Source organism: Pelecanus crispus, chromosome 6 (genome assembly GCF_030463565.1).
Source record: "Pelecanus crispus isolate bPelCri1 chromosome 6, bPelCri1.pri, whole genome shotgun sequence".
NCBI classification, from domain to species: domain Eukaryota; kingdom Metazoa; phylum Chordata; class Aves; order Pelecaniformes; family Pelecanidae; genus Pelecanus; species Pelecanus crispus.
This window is the reverse complement of record NC_134648.1, coordinates 3,469,499-3,491,989: the sequence shown is the minus strand read 5'-3', so window position 1 is coordinate 3,491,989 and position 22,491 is coordinate 3,469,499. Positions and strand designations below refer to the sequence as shown.

General features: G+C 40.7%; 2 protein-coding genes across 9 annotated transcripts in view; both read right to left on the bottom strand.

Moving 5' to 3' along the window:
* Window positions 1–299: 299 nt before the first annotated feature.
* On the bottom strand, window positions 300–16,790 carry LOC104031825 (actin, alpha skeletal muscle B). 5 transcript variants are annotated; one of them, XM_009483946.2, is made up of 8 exons: window positions 15,872–16,790; window positions 14,149–14,277; window positions 8,683–8,793; window positions 5,969–6,053; window positions 4,543–4,704; window positions 3,793–3,984; window positions 2,191–2,372; window positions 300–963 (listed from the first exon to the last, which is right to left on the bottom strand). In XM_009483946.2, exons 1-8 carry the CDS (start codon window positions 15,998–16,000, stop codon window positions 820–822), a joined length of 1,134 nt encoding a protein of 377 aa, XP_009482221.1. In that variant the 5' UTR covers window positions 16,001–16,790; the 3' UTR covers window positions 300–819. The 5 variants fall into 5 exon arrangements, with proteins under 5 accessions (XP_009482221.1, XP_075569463.1, XP_075569462.1 ...); XM_075713346.1 differs by having other exon boundaries at window positions 954–981; XM_075713348.1 differs by lacking the exon at window positions 3,793–3,984.
* Window positions 16,791–20,479: 3,689 nt separating this feature from the next.
* LOC104031827 (uncharacterized) overlaps window positions 20,480–22,491 on the bottom strand; it is a 46,780-nt gene continuing 44,768 nt past the window's right edge. For all 4 annotated transcript variants that reach the window (XM_075713331.1, XM_075713332.1, XM_075713333.1 and 1 more), the window contains 2 exons: window positions 21,930–22,044; window positions 20,480–21,142 (listed from right to left, as the gene is read on the bottom strand). In XM_075713331.1, the coding sequence (XP_075569446.1) occupies window positions 20,984–21,142; window positions 21,930–22,044 (274 nt within the window). In that variant the 3' untranslated portion in view covers window positions 20,480–20,983. The remainder of the gene's footprint in view (window positions 21,143–21,929; window positions 22,045–22,491) is intronic.

Sequence of the window (22,491 nt, the reverse complement as noted above, 5' to 3'; positions counted from 1 at the left end):
TACATGGATAATTACACTTTTATTGATCCATTAAACCCAGAGTATTTCAATAACATATTCAGAAGGTTATTATTTACTCTGTAATCATTAGCTTCACTTAGCATAGCACATATATAGCAAAAGTAAATGAAACATCAGTTAGCTGCTTAGGAAGAGAGATGAAGCAAGCAATAATGCATCCAATAAATTAATCTATTACGTGTAAGTTCAGAAGTACTGTAGCTTGTTGAAGCTCCTTACTGATGGGGACTGGTGGTCACAGGGAGACAAAGGTCTCCTGCCAAACAATTGCAGGGTACCAAGGAAAGACATCCATACAAGCTCTACCAAAAGAACTGGTACCCATGTGCACCCCAGTACCCACATAAATCCACTGTATCCTCAGTAAAATAAACCCTGTGTACCACTTAACTGCATAAAATAAGCCTTCTCTGGTACCTAAGTCTTGCATTATGTTTGAGTTTGAAAGAATCGCTTATGTGCATGTCAGACTTACCATCGATTAGCAGAGACTAACACACAGCAGCGTCGTGCGTCACCTCCTGGATGGCAGTACAACAGTTAAAAACGGGGGGAAGGGAGGTCTATAAAAATGTATAGTATAACTACTGTTATTAATCTTGGAAAACACACATCACTGAAATATTAGTCTCATTTTATCATCAAAAATTAGAAGTAATTTGCTAATTCGTATGACATCCATACAGCGTGGGTTTTTTAACATGTGGAAGAAAGCCAAACCACCCTCAAGAGGTGAGTGAGGGCAGGTGGTGTGTAGAGAAACAGCACTACTTAACACAGCGTACATGACGGAAGTATTCAAAAGCACTTGCGATGGACAATAGAGGGACCAGCTTCCTCATATTCATCTTTACTGATCCACATTTGCTGAAAAGTGGACAGAGATGCCAATATTGAACCCCCAATCCAGACAGAGTATTTACGTTCTGGTGGTGCAATCATCTAGGAGAGAAGGGCAATCTGTTGTAAATAAAGCGACAAGCAGATAACACAGTACACATCTCTTTGGATGAAATAACTACGTGAAAGTCTTTTCATCACAGAAGCACGACTCCAATGAAGTAAAGCACCTAAAAGGTAGCAAGGCTGCCATATTTTGTCTTCCACCTCAAGTCGATAGAGATGCTATAATGTCACTATGAGCAGACAAATATGGCAGCCCATGAGATATCTGCAGATGGCCCATAACACAGCTACCAAAAAATTATAAACATGTACGAAAGAAAATTAAAATTCTGAAGCATTGACCTAATTTGGTTGTAAATAAAGACCACTGGGACAACACTACGCAGAATGGTCTGAGCATTTTTAAGTATAAAGGAATTCTTTTACGTAAAAAAAAACCCAACCCAACAAAAAAAGACCCCAAACCAAAAAACACCAAGGTACACTGGCATTGTATCTAGCTAAGTGCTAGACGTAGAGCTAGAAGACCTGCTGCTGATTCCCCCCTTAGCCACTGAATTGTTAAAATACACTGGATGTACTCCTGCTTCTGCGTGCTCCTGCCTCCATTCCTGCCACCCCATGTCCTGCCCGTTCCGCATGCCATCTGCTGCCTGATAAAAGGGGCCTCTCTGTTTCACTGTACGTTGTCTTGAGTCCAAGCCAAAAGGGTCCTTTCAAATAGCCAACAAGCTGCAGACTTTGCATGCTGCTTGGATTTTGGATTTATTCTTTCACCCTTTTCACTACTGACTGTCACTGCTAGCTAAGCCTTGAAGCCTACAGTATTCCCAGTATCTTCTCAAGTTGTTCATGCCCCCTTTAGTATTTACAGCTCCATCTTCTCCAGGTTCATCCCTACCTCTCTTCTTGTTCTGTGGGTTTCTTCAAGTAGCCCTTTTCTCCCTCATAGCCCTATTTCACTGGGAATCCCACAGGACTCTCTTCCTTAACTGTTGTTTCGCATTTTCTCAAAATGACCTCATCAAGTTCCATGGCTTCAGCAACCATTTTTATTCCAGTACCTCTCAAATCCCTCTTTTAATTCTGCTTTGGCTGGTAGGAGGAAAAGAGGTATAAATTAAGCAGGCTGTCCAAGGCTCTCCTAACATCAGGACTTGGGGTGCAAGACCTGGATGTTCTTTTACAGATATTTTTGATTTGTTTGCGAGATCTAACTTTCCAACAGAAGCTTCTTTTGTAAGTGCAGGTGTTCAAAATTACCTTAATCTTCATAGTACTTGGAGCCAAAGCTGTAATCTCTTTCTGCATACGATCGCCAATCCCAGGATACATCGTGGTTCCTCCAGAGAGGACGTTATTAGCATAGAGATCCTTACGGATGTCGATATCGCATTTCATAATACTGTTGTAAGTCGTTTCGTGGATACCTGCAGATTCCATCCCTGAGTGCAAAGAAGTTTCAACATGTTATTTCTCTTTGTCCCCTGCTTTTTCTTACTGTTAAAATGAAAGGAAGGCTCACTAGTCCAAGCCATCTCCCTTAAGAAAACTCCAGAAAAAAAAAAAAGCTATATGATGCTTAGGAAAGGAAGGAGAAAAACAAGACATACTTCTCACCTTCTTTGTAATCTCAGCATAGTAATTATACAAGCAAAATACACTTCGGAGGAAGGAAGATCCCCATTATGATTTCATACTGGGTTTTTTTACTTACTCAAGTTAAAAAAAAAAAAATTAACATTATTTAAGGAAAAATTTTAAATGAGGCATTACTGCAATAGTTTGCCATTTTTATAATTTTTTATGATGCCATTAGCTAGAAATAGAAGCCCACTTGGCATTTCAGGGAGCTACCTTGCTACTGAATGCCAGTACAGTGAAGTTAACCTATGGTACTATTTTTTGCTAAAGAAAAGGAACAGGCCAGATACAATCCTGGGAATACAGTTTGAATTTTAAGTACTGGACTTTTTAACTAGCTTAACACACACATTTTGACAAAGATCTGTGATCCAGGAAACACTGACTTCCATCGCTATGTTTCTGACGCTGACCATTGTTGAGCACCAAACTCTGACCCCTGATACGTTCCTGGCAGCCAAATCCCTCTACCTACTAAAAAGAATTTCTCCTGCTAATGTTGAAATACAGCATATTTGAACATCACTCCTACTGATGTGCAAATACAGAACTTGGAGCTGTATTAATACTTGAATAGTTTCCTTTCTACATACAAACATAGCCAGCTTCACTATTTAGTTTAATGGAAATCATGCCAAACTGCCTGCAGCCATTTTGCTCTGTCCTCAAGAGTGGAATTTGAGTGGAAATTAGGAAATTTGTGAGGACAGTACAAGTTAACCACATAAAGTGTCAGGCATCCACTGGATAGAATGGGAATTTTAACACTACAGATAAAACTACTGAAAAATAATGTACGATTTGATTTTGTATGATTAAATTACAGATTAATATAATAAAATGATAAATGGAAGCAGCATCTAGATAAAAACCCCACATAAACAGCCCTGTGTGGTTCTATATCAGCCAGTCAAGATAAAAAGCATGATCTTCTGACAGTACTCTGAAACATCATCTTAGAAACTCTACTGCATTTATAAGAGGTTTAAACCATCTTAGAATTCAGGTACTTCTAAACTGACAGGCATCTTTTTGCCCAGCAGCTGTAGCAGCAGTGTTCATAGCTTCTGAAGAACTGATTAAGTCAATAGAACCTGCATGTTTCTAAGGACGTTTGAGGATAAATACCTCAGTTCCTACAGCTGAAGGTTGTCTACACTTCCTAAGAAATTCTTCTTTTCATTCTCTGTCAAGCCCCTAGAAAGAAAAGTCCTGTCCCACCTATGAAGGATGGCTGGAAGAGAGTTTCTGGGCATCGGAAGCGTTCATTCCCAATGGTGATGACTTGTCCATCAGGAAGCTCATAGCTCTTTTCAAGAGAGGAGGAAGAAGCAGCAGTTGCCATTTCATTTTCAAAATCCAAAGCCACATAACAAAGCTTCTCCTTGATGTCTCTCACAATCTCCCGTTCCGCTGCAGACAGCCAACAAGTTTTTAATCAACACACAGTATGACAGCCAGGACACGGATTTTCTCATGCACGTCTCCCCGAGTTCATGACAGTCATACAGTTCATTGGGTTCTGACTTCTCTGTTGTCTCAACAACATTACTTTCTCTTTGCATTGCCAAATTTCCCTCATCGGCAAATAAAAGATATATTGTACTACAGAATACTGTAAAGATTAATGTTTACATGTTTATGTCCCAAAACCTTGACCAAATCTCCAGAGGTTCATCCATTACCAGCTACTGGCTTTGTTCCTTTGTCTGTGGAAGAGGTATGATCAAACACAACAGTTATATTTGTCAGTGACTTAGCATTTCCTAATGAGGTGGCATCCTCGTCCTTGATGCTCAACATACATGCTGAAAGCCAAAGTCAGGAGAACCCCATTAGCTACCATGAACTGTTTTTCCCAGGCCAGCCTAGTGATGGTTTGATGCACCTCACCAGGTACACACTTCCTGCATAATAAGACAACTGACAGAGAAAACGCATGCAGGGTGCATCCAAAGCACAGCTCATTACCAGTGGTGACAAAAGAGTAGCCTCTCTCCGTAAGAATTTTCATGAGATAGTCAGTCAGGTCTCTGCCTGCCAGATCGAGTCTCATGATGGCATGAGGCAAGGCATAGCCCTCATAGATAGGCACGTTGTGTGTGACACCATCCCCAGAATCCAAAACTATTCCTGGAAAGTGAAAGAAAAGGAGAAGCTGGTTATTTCCCACTGATACAGGGTCTCCACATACTCCATATTCTCAACTGAAACACGCAACAACAAATGAAGATGCTCACATGGCAATTGCTTCTGTCATTTCTATAACTAAAGAGCTGCTCACACGAGATGGAATCGTTAGCACAGACTAAGCAGCAACTGCATTTGGGGGAAAAGAGACATGTAACGTTCAGCAATTTGGTTGTATTGTTCTTGCCAAATGGACACTACCAATAATGATTTTACATGGATGCAGAGGCTTTCATTTCAGACAACCCCCCGCACTTTACAGACATGATATAATGTACAAATTGTAAATAAATTTTTAAAAAAATCTAAAAAATTAGAAATTTGAATCTGCCATTAAAATAAACCACCCCATTAAGGAAAATATAACAACAGTTTATCTGTGCACAGCCATGTTACTTATATTCTTGGATAGGAAATAAAGTACATGTTTTCCACTCAAAATGAATAGAGCATTTCTGATACCAAACACACACACAAATAGTTGAATTTTAAACATAAAACAAGTATTTATGACAATTGTAATTCCTGTAAGCTGGTGATCTTTTTATACAAAGTTTTATAGTGGCATCAGGCTACGAAAGACAGATGGTATTTAAATTTTTTTCGAAGTATATGAAGACTCAAGTGTTGCTGAGAAGTAATTTGTCATCTCAATGCTTGATCAGACTCTAAATGGCAGTAAGAAGAGACCTCCATGCTAATTCTAATGATCGCTTAACAGCAGACATCATTAGATGATTGAAATTCAACATTTAAATGAAATATTTTCATTTAGCTACTGCATGTTTTGGTTTGGTTTGGTTTTTTTTTCTACTGGGAATGGAGCTTAACAATAGAGGTAGGTCTAAAGTAAGAAGGAACCATGGGTTTGGAACAATCTAGTTAAGAAACAGCCTCTTCTCTATGCTGTGCAATTAAGGGCAGTATCAAACTGTATCAGCGTTCATCTGTCCATAGAGGTGAGCCATAGTCACTTGAGCTTTTGAAGCAGAAAGTCATAAGCGTACGCCCATACCTGCCGCGAAGTTGAAAACAACAGTGGTACTTGCACAGCACGGTGGGAACTACTCTGCTTCCATATGGCTCTCAGTTCTTCTTAACACACAGCTGGTGCATCATAATCAACATACATCCCTGTGTGCGCCTACGTGCATATACATCCGCAGGAGAAGGGCAGGTGGAAAATACAACTCCCAGCAAGACTCACCAGTCGTTCTTCCAGATGCGTACAGAGACAGCACTGCCTGAATTGCTACATACATGGCTGGCACGTTGAACGTCTCAAACATAATCTAGAATGAAGAATTTGAAAACCTTTAGGATCTACACTTATGAGCATCTGAAGAGACAGTAAATGGCTTTTTTTTTAATGAATACTGCCAGTTACTACTCCCGAGTCCCCTCCTGAAACATGGTTCTTCTGTGAACAGCACACTATGTTTTCTTTAGTATTTCACTTTAAAAAAAAAAAAAAAAAAAAAATCACTGAAGTCAGTGGATATCTTTCCATTAACCTCAGACTAGGTCAGATTTTTACTGATAATATTAATTGAAGATGACACCTTGGAATAACTTTTTTACCCTGATGGCAGGACTGCAACAATGCAGCAATCTAAGGTGGGGGGGTTATATATATATTTAATGAGAGAGAGAGAGCGCGTGTGTGCATGCGCTCTAAAAAATGTATAGTAGACACAGCTGGAAGAAGCCACAAAGAATAACCTGTCTCATCCCATCTCAAGGAAGAATCAGCCATTCCTAACACAGCTTTGGTTCTGTCTCAGGAACTCCTCTGCTGGAGCACCCACAGATTCCTCCAGCAAACAAACCCAGTGATACACCATACTGGCTGTTATCAGGGTTTTCTTGGTGTCTAGCTAACCCCTCACTTGGGCTAGTTTAAACCCATTGCGTCTCATTCTGCCCCCCAGCAAACACAGCCGTTCATCTTTTCTCTTTATGGCGACCTTCGCCACATTCTCTTGCCTCATCCCCTACCTCCTCTACTCTAACAAGCTCCAGCTCTTTCCATCTCCTGCGTCAGATTCCCTGCAATTTTATCCGAGCAGATGGAATAACATTTGTTTCCAGCTGGAATTCCACTGGAGCTCTGCTAAGGAAAACCGTTAAGGGCTCCCGGTGAACTAACACGCTCTGGACAACCCTATGACCTGTATCCTTTCTTAAACCAACGCCACCCACCCTAGGCAGTGCTACCCCATCACTACTGCCGCTGCGACCACCTTTCATAGAACCATAAAATCATTTAGGTTGGAAAAGACCCTTAAGATCATGAAGTCCAACCATAAACCTAGCACTGCCAAGTCCACCGCTCAACCGTGTCCCTAAGCGCCACGTCTACACATCTTTTAAATACCTCCAGGGATGGGGACTCAACCATCACCACTGTACCCGTCAGAGCCACTGACATCAGGGGGTTAAGCTTAAACTTTGGATTTCATAAGCTTACACCTTTGCCAATGAAGTCTACTTTTAATGAAAAGTATGCTTCCAATTAAAGAATACACAAATTACCGATATTTCATAGTTAATTAATGTAATGAATTTAATGCAATCAGTAATAAACAATACGCCTTTAAACAATCTTGAAAACAGGATTTATCATTACAGTATAATGACAGAGAAACAGTCCTAGACATGTCTACTGTATGAACTGCTCCTCCTGGTTGTTATAAACTCGGCTTTTCTCATGGTCTGTTGTTGTTTATTATCTCCCAGATGTATTATCTCCCAGCAATGCGTGCTGTCAAGCTCACTACTTAATTAGTTTATTTACACTGTTGCTAAATTAATGCATAATCTTCCTATTAAATATATGCCAAAAGTGGGCACAAAGGGAAGTGCAGAGCCACATCTAATTTTCCCAGGTGATTTTATACCTATATCTGTATTTAAATCACACTTCCGGTTACATCACTGGCTAAATTTATAACATGGACTTTTGGCCAGAAGGCTGCTCCAAAATACACAAACTTCAGAGGTCAGCTTTTGGTTCTGATCTGAGTTTCCTAAATCAGACTGGGTATGTCACAGGCCGAAACATTTCGCAAAGCATCCTTTAAGTTTGAATGCTTCAGACAACTCATTTTCCCAAGCCAGCACAAACATTGCAGTTTTTGAACAGTTTTTCCTTGATCCCTGAAGAGGTGCTCTAGCTGGGAGCTCCACGAAGTCATCTGCATGATGGCTTTCAAATATCTTTATTCAAATCTCCCCCCCTCAAAAAAAAAAAAAAAAAAAAAAAAAGCTATTCTGATACGGTAACTAGCATTTTGTCTGATGCAAAAGTGTTGATAAAGCGACAGTCTTCAGGGTAGAAAGCAGGAGCTGATACAGCATGAGCTGAGGAGTTGGGCTACTACAAGTTGAGCACTCGTGGTGGCCAGAGGCAGGCACATGAAAGATGTCATTGATCCAAAACTCACACAGAAGTGTGATTCAGCTGGTACACGACCCACGTTACAGCGCTTGCAAACCTCAGATTTAAATACGTCAGTGACTCGTAACTCCATCCAAAAAATTACACGAATCCTGGGTTAACATTACCTACACACCGAAACTCAGCATCAGGAGCCACCTTGGCCACCAGCTTCCCCACTTCAAGAACTGATCACACACACAGTCTCGTGAACAAAGAAAATTACTTCAAGCTTTTAAGATGCTAGTTCCATACATCTCACTGCCACACACAAGCACGAAACATTTTAGGGCCATCCAGAGAACTTGCGTGAGCAGCAGAAACTCTTGCTCCCTGCCCATGACTTAGCCAGCGTGCTAACCCACACTAACCCACAAAGGATTCTCTCCCAGATTAAGAAGAAAGCTGAATACCCAGGATTACTTATATTTTTAGCTGCTTCTGTGCAGAAATGACCTGCAGCACAACATTCAGACGATTACCTGAGTCATTTTCTCGCGGTTGGCCTTGGGATTCAAAGGGGCCTCGGTCAGCAGGACGGGGTGTTCCTCTGGGGCAACCCGGAGCTCGTTATAGAAAGAATGATGCCAAATCTAAAAATGAAAATCACTTTAGAAAAGTGTTCTGAAAATCATTTCTCCTGTCCACAGAACTACACAGAAAGCTTGTCAAATACAGTCCAAGTGATTAGGTTTTTTTACAGACATATTAAAATAGACAGAAAGCATGCAAGAGCGAATCTGCCCAATTCAACTCCAAATTAGAAACAAAACCACTGGGTTTCTACTGTATGTAACCACAGAATAAAGCTACACAATGGAGTCCTTCCAGTTTGGATTCCCTAAACAGAGCACGGATCATCCTCTCTAAGCAGGGGCACTGTTAGTTCCCACCCCCAGTGCTCCGATACAGAAGCTGAGTGAAGCACTGAGGTGTTCGAACCTGGAAAGACTTCTCCATTCCAAGCTGCTTGAGACTGATCCAGTTGCAAGTCATGCAAGTCATTGCCAAGATGCTTTTTAGAAATCTAATTATTTCCAAAGAAGCGAAAGGCCCTTTATGCCACAGATATTTCATAGAGTCATAGAATCATTTAGGTTGGAAAAGACCTTTAAGATCATCCAGTCCAACCATTAACCTACATTACCAAGTCCACACTAAACCAATTAAGGAGAGAGTAGCAATTTCATGTTTCCTGGCTTGGCGGCTGGATTATTTATAATGGAAGTAAAAACTTGGAATCATTAAGGTTGGAAAAGACCTCTAAGATCCTCACTCCAACCATCAACCCAACACCACCATGCCCACTAATCCATGTCCCAAAGTGCCACGTCTGCCCGTTTTTTTGAACACTTCCAGGGATGAGGACTCCCCACCTCTCTGGGCAGCCTCTTCCAATGCTTGACTACCTTTTCCGTGACGAAATTTTTCCTAATATCCAATCTAAACCTCCCCTGACGCAGCTTGAGCCCGTTCCCTCTTGTCCTATTGCTAACTACGTGGGAGAAGAGACCAACACCCACTTTGCTACACCCTCCTTTCAGGTAGTTGTAGAGAGCGATAAGGTCTCCCCTCAGCCTCCTCTTGAATCAAACTCTCACTATAGAGTAACTAAATTTCTTAGTCACAATCTGCAAAGTACTTTTTCATGTTGGCATGAAAACTACTGTAAAGTATTTTTTTGTGTTGGAAGGTGCTACCTGTATCAAACGATGCTGGCTTTGATTGTCCGAGGACTATGGCTGTGAAGAACTGAAAGGACTTTTTTTTCCTTGACACCAGCTCGAAGACCGACTGTTCAGTAACACGACGAAATACTTCTTATCTTCTCATTTAATTCTTTCCTACCCTTATTTCTTTTTTTTTTCCTCCCTTTAGCTCAGCTTTGCCTGACCCAACAAGCTTATTTCTGAGCACAAAATATCAGGATAGTTTTATGGGTAAGTTTATTTGATTAATATCCTAGAAACAAGTATTATTATGCTCCAAAATGAACTTAAGTGGAAAAAAGATCTTCTCTAAATTTGAAGCACCTACAAAGTCAACAGCTGTCCAGAGCTGGAATTATTCATTAAGAAAATTATCAGCCCTTAAAAAAAAAAAAAAAAAAAATTTAATTCCATCTCAGTCCCCTAAAAAAAATTATCAGATGTTTCTGAACTGGGGCTTGGGATGCTTGGCCATCTTCCATTTGAAGGTTTAGAATACAAACACAGGGAGAAGTTGAACAAAACAGAAAGTAATCAGGTAAAAGTTTTTTTTTTTTAAAAAAAAACCAGATATAAGAAGAAAGAGACTGCCACTTCAGACAGGAAAGAGCTAAGGAAGAGAAGGAAACCCGAGTGCTTGCATAATTGACAAAGTAGTGGCCATTTCAGCAGTGAGGAACAAACCTGGACTCATAAATCAGGACCCTGCCTAAACCTCGGCCAGTTTGCAGGTGTTTTCCTCAAAACCAGGCACGATTAGGCACTGCACAGCCCGTTAGATTTGACCTACCGATAACCATAATGTTAATGGATAATGATATTCGACAAGAAACAAAAATAGTTCAGTGTTGGATTTTATAGGTCACGAGAATTAAATGTAAGCAGCAAGCACGACAGCAAAGAGAAATTACTGAGGAAGAATTATTCCAACACTTATATTAAACATTTACATAGTCACCAGAGCCAGAAAAGGCTCCATCCCAACGCTTTCCCTCCCATATGCTGTCAGCTCAGTCGCTGTGAACAAATTAACAGTGATGCACAATGCCCTGTATTATTATCCAGCGGAAAACAGAGCAGTCCCAATTTGAATATTGTGAATTGAAGCACAGGAGAAGAAGAATGCTTCATTTCATCGCCTACACGGTCTCCTCCTCCATTCACACGAATGTCTGAGCATCCTGCAGCATCCTCGCTCTCGCTTTCTCTCGTACACATGCACGCTCAGCCTAATCTTTTGGTGGCCCCCCTCTTTTTGTACTGTGTGGATGGGTGGGCACTGCACTGTTATGCCTTTGGCCCATTTCTGGCACACTACCCAGTAATTCTCTTGTTTCTTCCATATCATGATACTTTTAGTAGTATGATTTCCAAGCATTGGAAAGAAATTTGTGGTTCGGATCAAAATCATGCAACTGGTTTAAAAATCTCAAGGTGGGGGGTGGGGGGGGAATATGCATTCAGAAAGATATTCCCTTAGCATTAAAACTTTAGGAATTGCATTTCAGAACTTCTCGCAGCCATAAGAGCGTGTGCACATGTGCGTACATGTGTGCACGCATGTGCATGTTACAGAGCTTCAGGGGAAGTTGAGACATACAGTTGAATCAGAGAAGCCCGTATATTAAAAAAAAAAGAAAAAAACCTTTTTTTTTTATTTGCAATAATCACAAACGTTAGCAGCGCTGTTTCTTGTCTCTTCCCTCCCACTGCCTTTCTCTCGTGCGTCTTGCCCATTGCTCGTTCACTTGAAAGCAGCCCCCGCTTTCTGCCCCGCTCTGCTCCTGGCCTCAGCAAGAAGTCCAAGCACAGCTCAGTGGTGGGGCACCTTTGCCAGCTACTGCATGTTGCAAGCAGTCTGTCAGAAGAAGGTAAGTTTGGGCTAGGGACCCACTTTCAAAAGTAATTCCTTCATCCGTTTAAGTGACTGCCCTGGTTTCGGCTGGGATAGAGTTCATTTTCTTCCTAGTAGCAGGCACAGTGCTGTGGTTTGGATTTAGTAGGAGAAGAATGTTGATAACACGCTGATGTTTTTAGTTGTTGCCAAGTACTGCTTATGCCAGTCAAGGACTTTTCAGCTTCCCATGCTCTGCCAGGGGCACAAGAAACTGGGAGGGGGCACAGCCAGAATAGTTGATCCAAACTGCCCCAAGGGCTATTCCATACCATACGGCATCATGCTCAGTATAGAAACTGGGGGGGTTGGCCGGGGAGCAGCGATCGCTGCTCGGGAACTGGCTGGGCATCGGTCGGCGGGTGGTGAGCAATTGCATTGGGCATCACTTGCTTTGGATATCATTATTATTATTATCATTATTATACTGTTACTATTAGCATTACTATTTTACTTTATTTCAATTATTAAACTGTTCTTATCTCACCCCAGGAGTGTTTCTCACTCTTCCTCCTCCGATTCTCTCCCCCATCCCATCGGGGTAGGGGAGTGAGCGAGCGGCTGCGTGGTGCTGAGCTGGGGCTGGGGCTAAACCACGACAGTGACAAAGAGAAGGAAAAGCTTAAACTACAAGAACCCATATGCTATCTGACCATTATTTGAATTACAGCACTGCCTGAAGCCTCCACCACATTACACCCTAAAAGCAATCAATCTAGCCATGAGTTTACACTACAGTAAAGCACGTGCCACCCTTTCTACCTTCTCTAATTCCTTTTCCTAACTAGATTTTAGACAGTCTGCTCTAGCATCCAGCATCACCCAGAAAAAGAACACATACCAGTATGTGTTATACACGGGGCAATTTCCACATGCAGAGACCAATTGCTGAGGGAAGAACATAGTGACCTCCAATTTTATTTTAATTTTTTTTTTATCCCCTACAGGGAAATAGAATTTCTCGCTGAATGCAGACAGCAGGAAAATTATCAGGCAGAACACCATAACGGGTTGTACGAGGTAGACTTTCTACTCTGCAGAAACAAGCAAGGTGTCCTCCCAGCAAGCAGTGCAGTAACGAAATGCAAATACTATGCTTCCATCTAGAGGAGCGGGTGGGCAATTTATTTCCAGATATGAGCTGAGGAACTCCCACCGTTCCTGTATTGACTTTGGTCTGTTCATCTGGAACGCTCTGTGCTTATCAATTCAGGTTCACAAATACGACACAAGAACTGACTTTAGAGATACGTATTAGAGTCGTATACACCTCGCCTCAGCGAGTGTGAGTACAGAACACCACCGGCCCGTGTCTTCCTTTCGGTGGTATTTTCCACAGGAAGACATTCCTAGAAGCATTCGTTTGTGGAGTTTCCTTCCCATACCATTCCACCTGGAGATGACAAGGGACTGAATTGCAATCCTGTCTTTAAAGCAGACATACAATATTTCCACATACAGACTCAGATGCTTCCTCAAGACACCAGGACATAGGGGATATCAGAGATATTTAGCAGAATGAGAGCGCCCTTCGGACTCCTCCTGCCTCTCCAGCTTCTCCCATGAGCACACCTCATCGCCTGAGCCTGCTCTGGGACGTCCTTAAGCGGGCATTTCACAAAGAGGTCGTTGCACTGACCACATGCCAAGAAAGTCAGGCTTCACAGGGAATAAGACACCTTCTCACCATCCAGACATTAAAAGCTAACTGGAATTGGCAAAGAAAAACATGCTTCAGAAAAAAAAAAGCAAAAGAAAAAAAAAAAAGCACTCTCTAAGAATTAGCATAGGGATAGGAAGCCCCAATCTGTCTCTTCCTCTTTAATTGACAGCGAGAATGTCATATGCAATACAAGATGTGGGCATCACCCATCGTCTTGTTCATGTAGGCAAGTACTGAGGAGGGAAAATCATCCCTCCACTTTACAGTTTTTGCTCCCAGCTTAAGCAGTGTATCTTTAATATTTCTCCGAGTCACCTCTGATGAATCGCAACCTGTATTTGTTTTTTGTCTACTTTAGCTACTTTCTATCATTGTCAAATGTTCTACCTCTGTATGAACTTCAAGACCAAAACCAGTACGTACAAAGCATAAAATACTTTTATAACATACTGCCAAATCCACTGAGTAATAAGCATTTACTTTTTCAAAGAACAGTCACTCCAGAAGTGCCAAGATCCGATTAACTCCTGTACTAGCATACTGTACTGTAATACCCTTTACCTGTACTGCAATTACAAATTCTTCAACGATTTTCCCTTTGGTTTGCAAGAAGGTAATGGCAAATTGTACATCTTGGATGAGATGATGTCTAAACAAAATTACATTAAAAATAAACACCTACCTTTTCCATGTCATCCCAGTTAGTGATGATTCCATGCTCAATGGGATACTTCAGTGTCAGGATCCCTCTTTTACTTTGTGCTTCATCCCCTACATAGCTGTCTTTTTGACCCATTCCGACCATAACACCCTGCAAAGTGTATTATTCTAATATTAGTGCAGTAGATCATGCATACTAGAGAGAGAATATAATTTTTAAGTCCGCTACTGCTACTGCCGTTCCAGAAAGCACCCCCAAAACGTGCAAGGAACTAAAATGTGAATTTATCGGTAACCACCTACTCTGTACTAACTCCCCCTGTCAACCCACCAGGAAGAGCAAGGCAGCCTCAAAAAGCAAGGAAGGAAGGAAGGCATCTCATGCTTGGTGCTAATGCCCATGCCGGAGCCCAGCCCAGGCAGGCATCAGCAACCTCCTGGCTCTCCACAAGGGATGGATCCTTCGTGGTTGCACAAAGGAGTAAAGGGAAGGAATTATAGGTGAAAAAGATTGAATCTCCCTAGATTTACTTTATGTATGTGGTTGCCCTTTCTGTCTAGGCAGTTCCACTATTGCCTTTAAAAAGTGAGATTCTCCCCCCCCGCTGGAAGTAAAATGGTTTGAAAAATAGACATTTTGCCAAAAAGCCTTAATTTATATAAAACAGAGGCAGATTTTCTAAAAGAAAGCTCACTTATTAAATAATAGTTTTACTAAGTTTATCATGTTTGCATTAGGAAGCCTATCATGATTGCCCCAAGTAATATAAAAACATACAAGGTACAATATTATTCATCAGCTAGCATAAAAATGTTTTTTTTTCTCATGGATACGTTTTAATTCCATGGATTCAATAATACAGCTGCTGAGCTGCTAAACTGTGCAAAATTACATGCCAGCTCTAATCACTAATAAAAGCCAATGAACAATTTGAGAGGTTAAAGAATGGGCATGTTTTCAACCACTGATATTCAACTTCAACAACTCACAGAGGTGTCCAAAACGCGTTCCTTAAAATGCTTAATATTTTTACACCTGTCAAGCCAGGCTTATTTAGCTCAGCAAAAGGACACACAGAACTTCAGAAAAGGGGTTTTACAGCCCAGAAAATTAAAATCTGACTCAGATATGAATAAAATGACCAACAATCTGCACCTTCTATTTATAAAGAAACTGTTAGGAAATTAATGAAGCAGGAAGACCCCTTCCAAGGTCAAGAAAAGTCACATTTATCCTTTCCAGTCCTGTTTGAGTTGATATGGTGATGCGCTAGAGACCTTTTTTGGAAGTTTATTGGGCTATACTGTTGCTTAATGGAACAAAAAGAGGAACTTATCACTATTATTGTTTTTCATGCTAGAACTGTTCTGCCTATCTTTTTTCTTTGTATTAATACAGCAAGTATTACTTAATCCAGCAGTATTGGGTTTGGGTGTTTTTTTTTCCCCCCATAAGACACCTTCATCTCATTAAAACGCTCAAGTTCTTTTATAGTCAACATTTTATGGCTGAAGAACACCTTTTCCAAAGGATCAGTAAGTTTACCTCATAGCATTAAAGATGTGCAGCTCAATCCTCCAGTTCTTAACAAGCTAAACTACAAAGGCCGATGGGAGTTTTGCCTGAATAAATCTGACGCTTTATCACTGCCACACCTAAAGTCTCAAAAAACCCACAAAAACCCAAAACAAGCCCAAAACCACCCCCCAAACCAGAGCGCGCTTCCATTTTAGAACTAACTGACCTGATGTCGGGGCCGTCCAACGATGGATGGGAATACAGCTCTTGGGGCATCATCTCCTGCAAACCCAGCTTTGCAAAGCCCCGAACCATTGTCACATACAAGGGCAGTGGTTTCATCGTCATCGCACATCGTGCCTCACAATTTTGGCTGCAAAACAGTAATTGGGGAGGGAGCAGATGGAAGGGAATGGGACAGAAGCAGCTCTCCATCATTTATAGAGAGCAAACCGCTGTAAAAAGAATTACGCTTAGAAAAGAATAAGCCTCAACAGCAAAGTCTATGCTAAAGTCCCGATCTTGCAAAGCACGTTAAGGGTCCACATAAATTTCAGCTTGAATAGGTTTTCCCAAAGCAAATTAATCGAGACATTCAGCCTTTTTTTTCCAAAAGGGAAATCACCTCTGCTCTAGCCTCAAGGGGTGCTGTGATATTCCCTTCGTTGGCCTCATGGCCATGGGACAAGTTCAGCTTGAGGATACATTCAGCTCTACTTGGACTTAAGCAAGCATAACCCAATCTCTTCCACGGCTGAATTATCTTCTAGAAATTTCATTTTGTTAAAAACGAATTGATCATATGCACCTACCAGTTATAATGTTAGTAGTTCGACGGTAAATAAGAATCACCGGACATTCATTACTTCAAAGATTGCGCTTGCTCCCTAGCGGCATGTTTAAATTGGCCTTTTTCTTAGAGGGTCATCGTCAATCTTAAACAAACAACTAAAAATAACCCCCGCAAAAAGTTTCAGGGAAGCATTTGCTGCGTGTTTTTAAATGACAGCTCCTCTGTAACGTGAAGTGCTCACTACAGGACCCGTTCCATATTTGTAAGCGATAAATACCTTATCGAAGTGGTTATTCTGGGAAACAGAACAAGGGGCAGCTGGCACAACCGCCCGGGAACAACTCAACCTCAGCGCTTGGCCAACGCATCGAAGTCCTGAACTCATTGAAATTCATGGCAAAACTCCCACCGAGGGAGGGCCTGAATTTCACCAAGACTTCTGTTTCGGTTTCCTTGGTTATTTTTAGGACGGTACGATTGCCTCTTTAGGCAGGCAAGGAGAGGGATGGATTTTCTTTTTCCTTCTCTGGCGCTTCACTCGGTAAGGAAGGGTACTTCAGAAACGCGAAAGGAATGAAAACCAGCACTTGTTCAGCAAAGTTCTGGTCCCTAACAATGTAAAAATGTATTAAGCATCACTTTTGCGATAATTCAAAAATGTATTTGACTTCTGATGGCACTACAGTTCCACTTGAGTGCTACGTGCACAGGCAGGCCAGGAGCGGTGGCAGAACAGCCTCCAGCATGAGGGTCTGCCCTGCAACCAATTCCTGCCGTCCCATTCGTGGGGTTTAAAAGATCTCACGCTCTTCAAAGGATCCCCGCAAGAATGCCGAAGTCCCTGGAGATTTACAAACACCACAGCTGTGGTTTGTAAAGTTTGAGCTGCATGAAGTTGCTGGTGTTCAACCCCTTCCCATATGCTTTACAAAGCAAGGCTGTGCCATGACTGATCCCAATGCTCGCAGGTGAAATGGAAGCTTAATTTGAAAATATGACATTTTTTAAATAAGAAAAATCATTTTAATTCTTCTTGATGTGCCTATAACTGGAAGATTCTTTTTCACATAAGGAAGCAGAATAATTTTATCACATACATTTGTTAACAGCTTTAATATAGGAATGTTTAACCATTAATTCTAGTAGCCGGTATTTTGGAACATTCATTCATGTTGCCATGAATTGTTATTTTCTTCTAAAACCCTCAGGAAAAAGTTTTTGGAACGCAATAAACCAACCATTTCCCAGCAGCATCCAACATTTCAGAACTGCACCCAGGCTGAATCCATCAATGTAAACCAGAAGGAAACGCAGTTCTTAAATACATCCAAAATGACATCACGTATTAGAATTTAAGAGTAGAGAATTTTGAAGTAGAGAAATGCTACAAAGCTCCGAGAGCTCAGCATCGCTCCTTGGCTCTAAAGGAAGCTGGATGGGACCAAGATGTTTAATCCTCTGTGGTTAGAAGTAATATTCCCATTCATTCGTATGCACAGCATTTCCTACATAGCTTTACACGAGAAACGAAGGTCAGTACAGCCATGCTCAGAGAAACCAAATTCAGAGGGGAAACCCCAGCTGCTCCGCACAGGTTACACCTTGGAGTGCTGGCAGCAATTGGTTTACACTTTTGCTCCATATTGATTAGATTCCAGAGAAGCTACTGACACTTACTAATAAAACCAATGGCTGAATTTGTTCATTCCCCCCCCCTTTTTTTTAAATTATCTTGCTTTGCTTATCATTACTTAATTACAAGGTTAATGAAGTGATAAAGAGCACTACTGAAAACTTTCATTGATTGAGTTGTGTTATTGCTTTACAGCTGCTGCAGTTACAGGTTTAACAATCATTTTCACAAAGCAGCTGTTTGGAAATCTTTTCACCAGATGAAGTTCCTAAATAAATTTCCTAAATTCGCTTTGATTTTCAGTTTCAATTTTTATTTTTCTAATTCCCAGTGCAGAATTACATACAGTTAACAGAGAACTTTCTTTTGGTTTCTGCATAAGGCCCGACACCCCGACAGCAAACACTACTGAAGCGTTCTTCCAGGTTTCAGACAGGCTAAGAAGGCTTCATTGCACACTACCGATCCTTTCCAGCAGTGAGGAACGTCTGCACATTTCCCTGCCACCCTGCAGTCAAACCTGAATTACCTGACACCAGGAAAGCCTTTGGAATTCCTTCAAAGCTTGAGGCAACAGCACCCAAGTCCGGCAAGTGTGTAAATCCCCAGAAAATCTCAGACCAAGTGAAGCGAAGCATTAAAATCATGAACTGTAACATGAAAAAACTCTCAGGGCAATACTTACCCAGGAAATGGTGATGATTTGTAAAAGCCTCTTTGTAAATGACATGATCTCACCTTCTATTACATTTATATCAGCTTCTGGAATGGAGTTCACAGAATATCTACACGTGTCAAGCCATTTTTGGAAACTTTTTTCTCAGTTTCTGCTTATCACAGTGACAGCACAAAGGCCTGGATAAATTAGGGCAGAATTTCTAACATCGCTGGATCCTTTCCCACTCGCTAACTTGCTATGCCTCATGACAGAGGGCTGTCGTCTCCCCCGAAGACAAAAATCCCTCACACGAGATGAGTAACACTGGAAGGATTTGTAGGTCCACCGTTGTCGCTGGAAAGCATTCTGCTTCATTATAACACAATTAGCTAAGAATAGCGCATTATCGTTCTGTTAACACCCATCTTCGAGCTGGAAAGGGAAAAGTCTTACCATGTACAGTACTCATGTTTCAACTGTACCTGTTTGCTGGTGTGGCGCAAAGACTGAAAATAGCTGACTTATCTCAGCACTTGGGTGACTCTATGGCTGAAAACAGGGACTGAATCAGCAATCAGCCACTCAAAAGAGATAAGCCATTGCCATTTTACCACAACAACAACAAAAAGACATCAATTATATTGGAATATATTGGATTTATATAAAAATCCGGACCTTTACTAGACTAAGAAATATTAAAGAACCATCAAAAGAAGAAAGTTTACAGGATTTACCTACAGTGGTAACTAGAGTTGGCAGTGTTTCCTGTTCCATACAACAAACACAAGTGATGCAGAACATCAGATACAATTTGGTAAATGCTAACTCTGCAAACGTAAACGCCAGCCAACCCCTTTACCTGTCACGCAACTGCGCAGCAGACCCCGCATACAAGAATCCTTGGACCTTAAGCAGATAACTCGCATCTCTTCAAAGTCAACCTTACATCTGCCCATCAGTAAAACCGATGGAATCCTTCCATTTCCATACTCATTAGGTTTTTCTTTTGCCACAAGATGTTTAGGATTTTAGTCTAGCAAAGAGGAAATCAAATGGCTACTCCCTTTTTGGGATTTTATGTCTACTTGTTTAGACTCGGCTTGTTGTGATTTTATCTCCATTTTATACAGATGTGAGTGGAAACGCAGACAGAACAAACACCAACAAACAATACAGGGTGTAAAAACAACCTTCTAGCTTCCAGCGGCCACAGTCTTCATAAATAAGCTATTTTCTGAATCAGAGAAATAGTTGTGCACTTTCAGAGAGCACGGATGTATTAATATGCCATGCGTAACACTATTACATGTCTACAGAAACTGAATGCAAATCCTCTGCTGCTTATAGCCTCTTAGCTGAGAATGTACCCTTTATTCGTTTGTATCTCGAAGCCCAAACATGTAAAATATGTCAGGCTGTGTCTTTATAAGCTTGAAGAATTTCACGTGCTGAGCAGCTGAGCAACATTTTGCCCCAAAGATATGCAGTAACTAAACCCACCAAGACGAGAAGTGCAAGTGAATTAACAAAACCAAAAAACAAACCAAACAAAAATCCACGAGAAAAGCTACAGAAATTGCACCTTCAACCAACAGAAAAGGAATATAAGAAGTTGAAGACATTTCTTCATGTCATCTCAGTTCTGAATCTTTACTGAATCTTTAATCATCCGCTTACCTCATTACCATATACATATCTGTGTACCTTGTCAGAGCCATTACAAACTGTATGGCCAAAGAACCTTCTTGAATCTTTTATTTTCAGAAAAAGAAAAAAAAAAAAACCCAAACCAGTAGTTCTTCCTTTATTGCACTCTATAAAACTTCTTGTTATAATCAAGAAGCCAATAAACAGTAATAGCTGAATATTCCTTTAAAATTTATAGTTTAACTCTTAAAATAAAATTTATATAGAAAAGATATCATTTACAACCCATTCAGTAGTAATCAATCATTATGTACTCACAAACAATATTAAATAACTGGTATGCAGCAGTTTCTTTATAGGGCAGAGGGGAATATTTTCTCCTTAGCAAATATAATATTCCACTGTTAAAGAGCAATTCAAGTCAACTTTGGAGCAACTGTGATATACACAAATTTCTTTTAAGAAGCTCAAGATTCATGTAGTGTAACAAGAATATATACAACTGTGTCCAGTGCATAGATTAACAGCAGCATGTGAAAAGTCTATTATCTTGAATTGGCACACCACTACCTACAGGGAAATAATTTACCCAGAAAATGTAGCGTATTCAGAGAACACCAGTGAGGCACAGTAAAACAACAAGATGCAGTGTAACCAGGTACGTGAGGAATAAATAGCGGGATTTTGCTCTGGAGGTCAGCAGCTTAGAACAGTAAAGACTTCTCCCTCGAAGCCATCTTCGGAAGGAAAGGGCTCCCCCTTTCATCTGGTTAGGAAACAAAAAATGTCAAATAAGCAATCACAAATACAAATGAGAAGTTCCACCGCAACTTAGATTTCTGAGGCACTATAAACCTTTTGCCTCTGATGCAGCAATGGATGCTCCAGCACAGGCTGTAAGCATAAATGATTTAAAGGCCAAAGAAAACAGCATTAATAAAAGGGGAGAGGAATGGATACAAGGTATTCGTGTATTATGTAATTACATATACATACTGGAGATGAAAATGCATAATTATATGCATACACATTTTATTTAATGGTTGCATGTGTAATATAAATATGATTACTCACATTTTAATTTGGACATATGTAATGTGCTCTATGGTACAGCTTACACAGCTGCTTGTATTTGACTCACCAGCCACAACCCAAACAGAAAGAAATTAAGGATGTTTCTTCAGTAAAGTGTAGTTTCAGTAGTAGTTTGCTACTCTGAATGGATGCCTCTATGGCCCACCCATCCCCATGATACCTAACACAATAAAAAAAGCACTTCACAGTCAGCTCTTCAGAGACAAGGCAGATCAGACAAGTAGCTGCTTCACATCAATGTTTACATGTAAAGAGGACAACCCAACCCAGAAGGGAAATCGGCACTCCAAGAGTGAGTAAGGGTGAAAGAACCGTATAGCAGAGGTAAGACATAAAAAAGAAAGGGGTAGCATGAAGGAGATAATGAGCTGTGCCATCTTCAGTCTGCAACTAGCAGTATACAATATACTTTTAAGTAGCTTATAACTAGGGGTTTTTAAAAGCTTTCCTTTACCTACCTTTCGCACAATAACATGTTCACTAGGATTGATGATTAAGGCTTCCCTTTCCTCCTCAGTTTCCATCTGAACCGTGTATTCACTCGGTACAGACCTGTAGCTGCTTACTTCAAATCTAGAGAAAAATTAAAAGGAGACAACGGTGCACTGAATTATCTGCTCTTTTAAAGTACTGAATTCACAGAACAAACATTATTTTGTGTCCTTACATTACTGGGGGAAGGTCCCCACAAAAAGCAGTAAGACTTAGTTTATGTTGCCAGGTCTTTTTCAGCCTCTATTTGCAATCTACTCTCAAGGTGTTTTATTTATTCAGAATAACCCCTATCATCGCTAGCTGATTGAAGAGTGATTTTCAGATGATGGTAGTGGTGGACACTTTATGTAGGCAGATGGGTGATGACATTTTAAATCTAAACAGTGGCTGCACTAAAGCTGTTATATGTGAGATTTTTTTCTAACTCGGAATAAAACAAATACCACTCACTACTGAGTCCACCATCTGAAGGAAAAAATCAAATAAAGAAAAAAAAATATCCCAAAGGCCATAAAATTTCTTGAT

Excerpts from the sequence above, each read along its gene's own strand:
- LOC104031825 (XM_009483946.2), bottom strand. The coding sequence starts at position 16,000 with ATGTGCGATGACGATGAAACCACTGCCCTTGTATGTGACAATGGTTCG. Across the intron at positions 8,794-14,148 it reads ACTGGGATGACATGGAAAAG|ATTTGGCATCATTCTTTCTA; the intron begins GTAGGTGTTTAT and ends TTTCATTTTTAG. Across the intron at positions 4,705-5,968 it reads CGCATCTGGAAGAACGACTG|GAATAGTTTTGGATTCTGGG; the intron begins GTGAGTCTTGCT and ends TTCACTTTCCAG.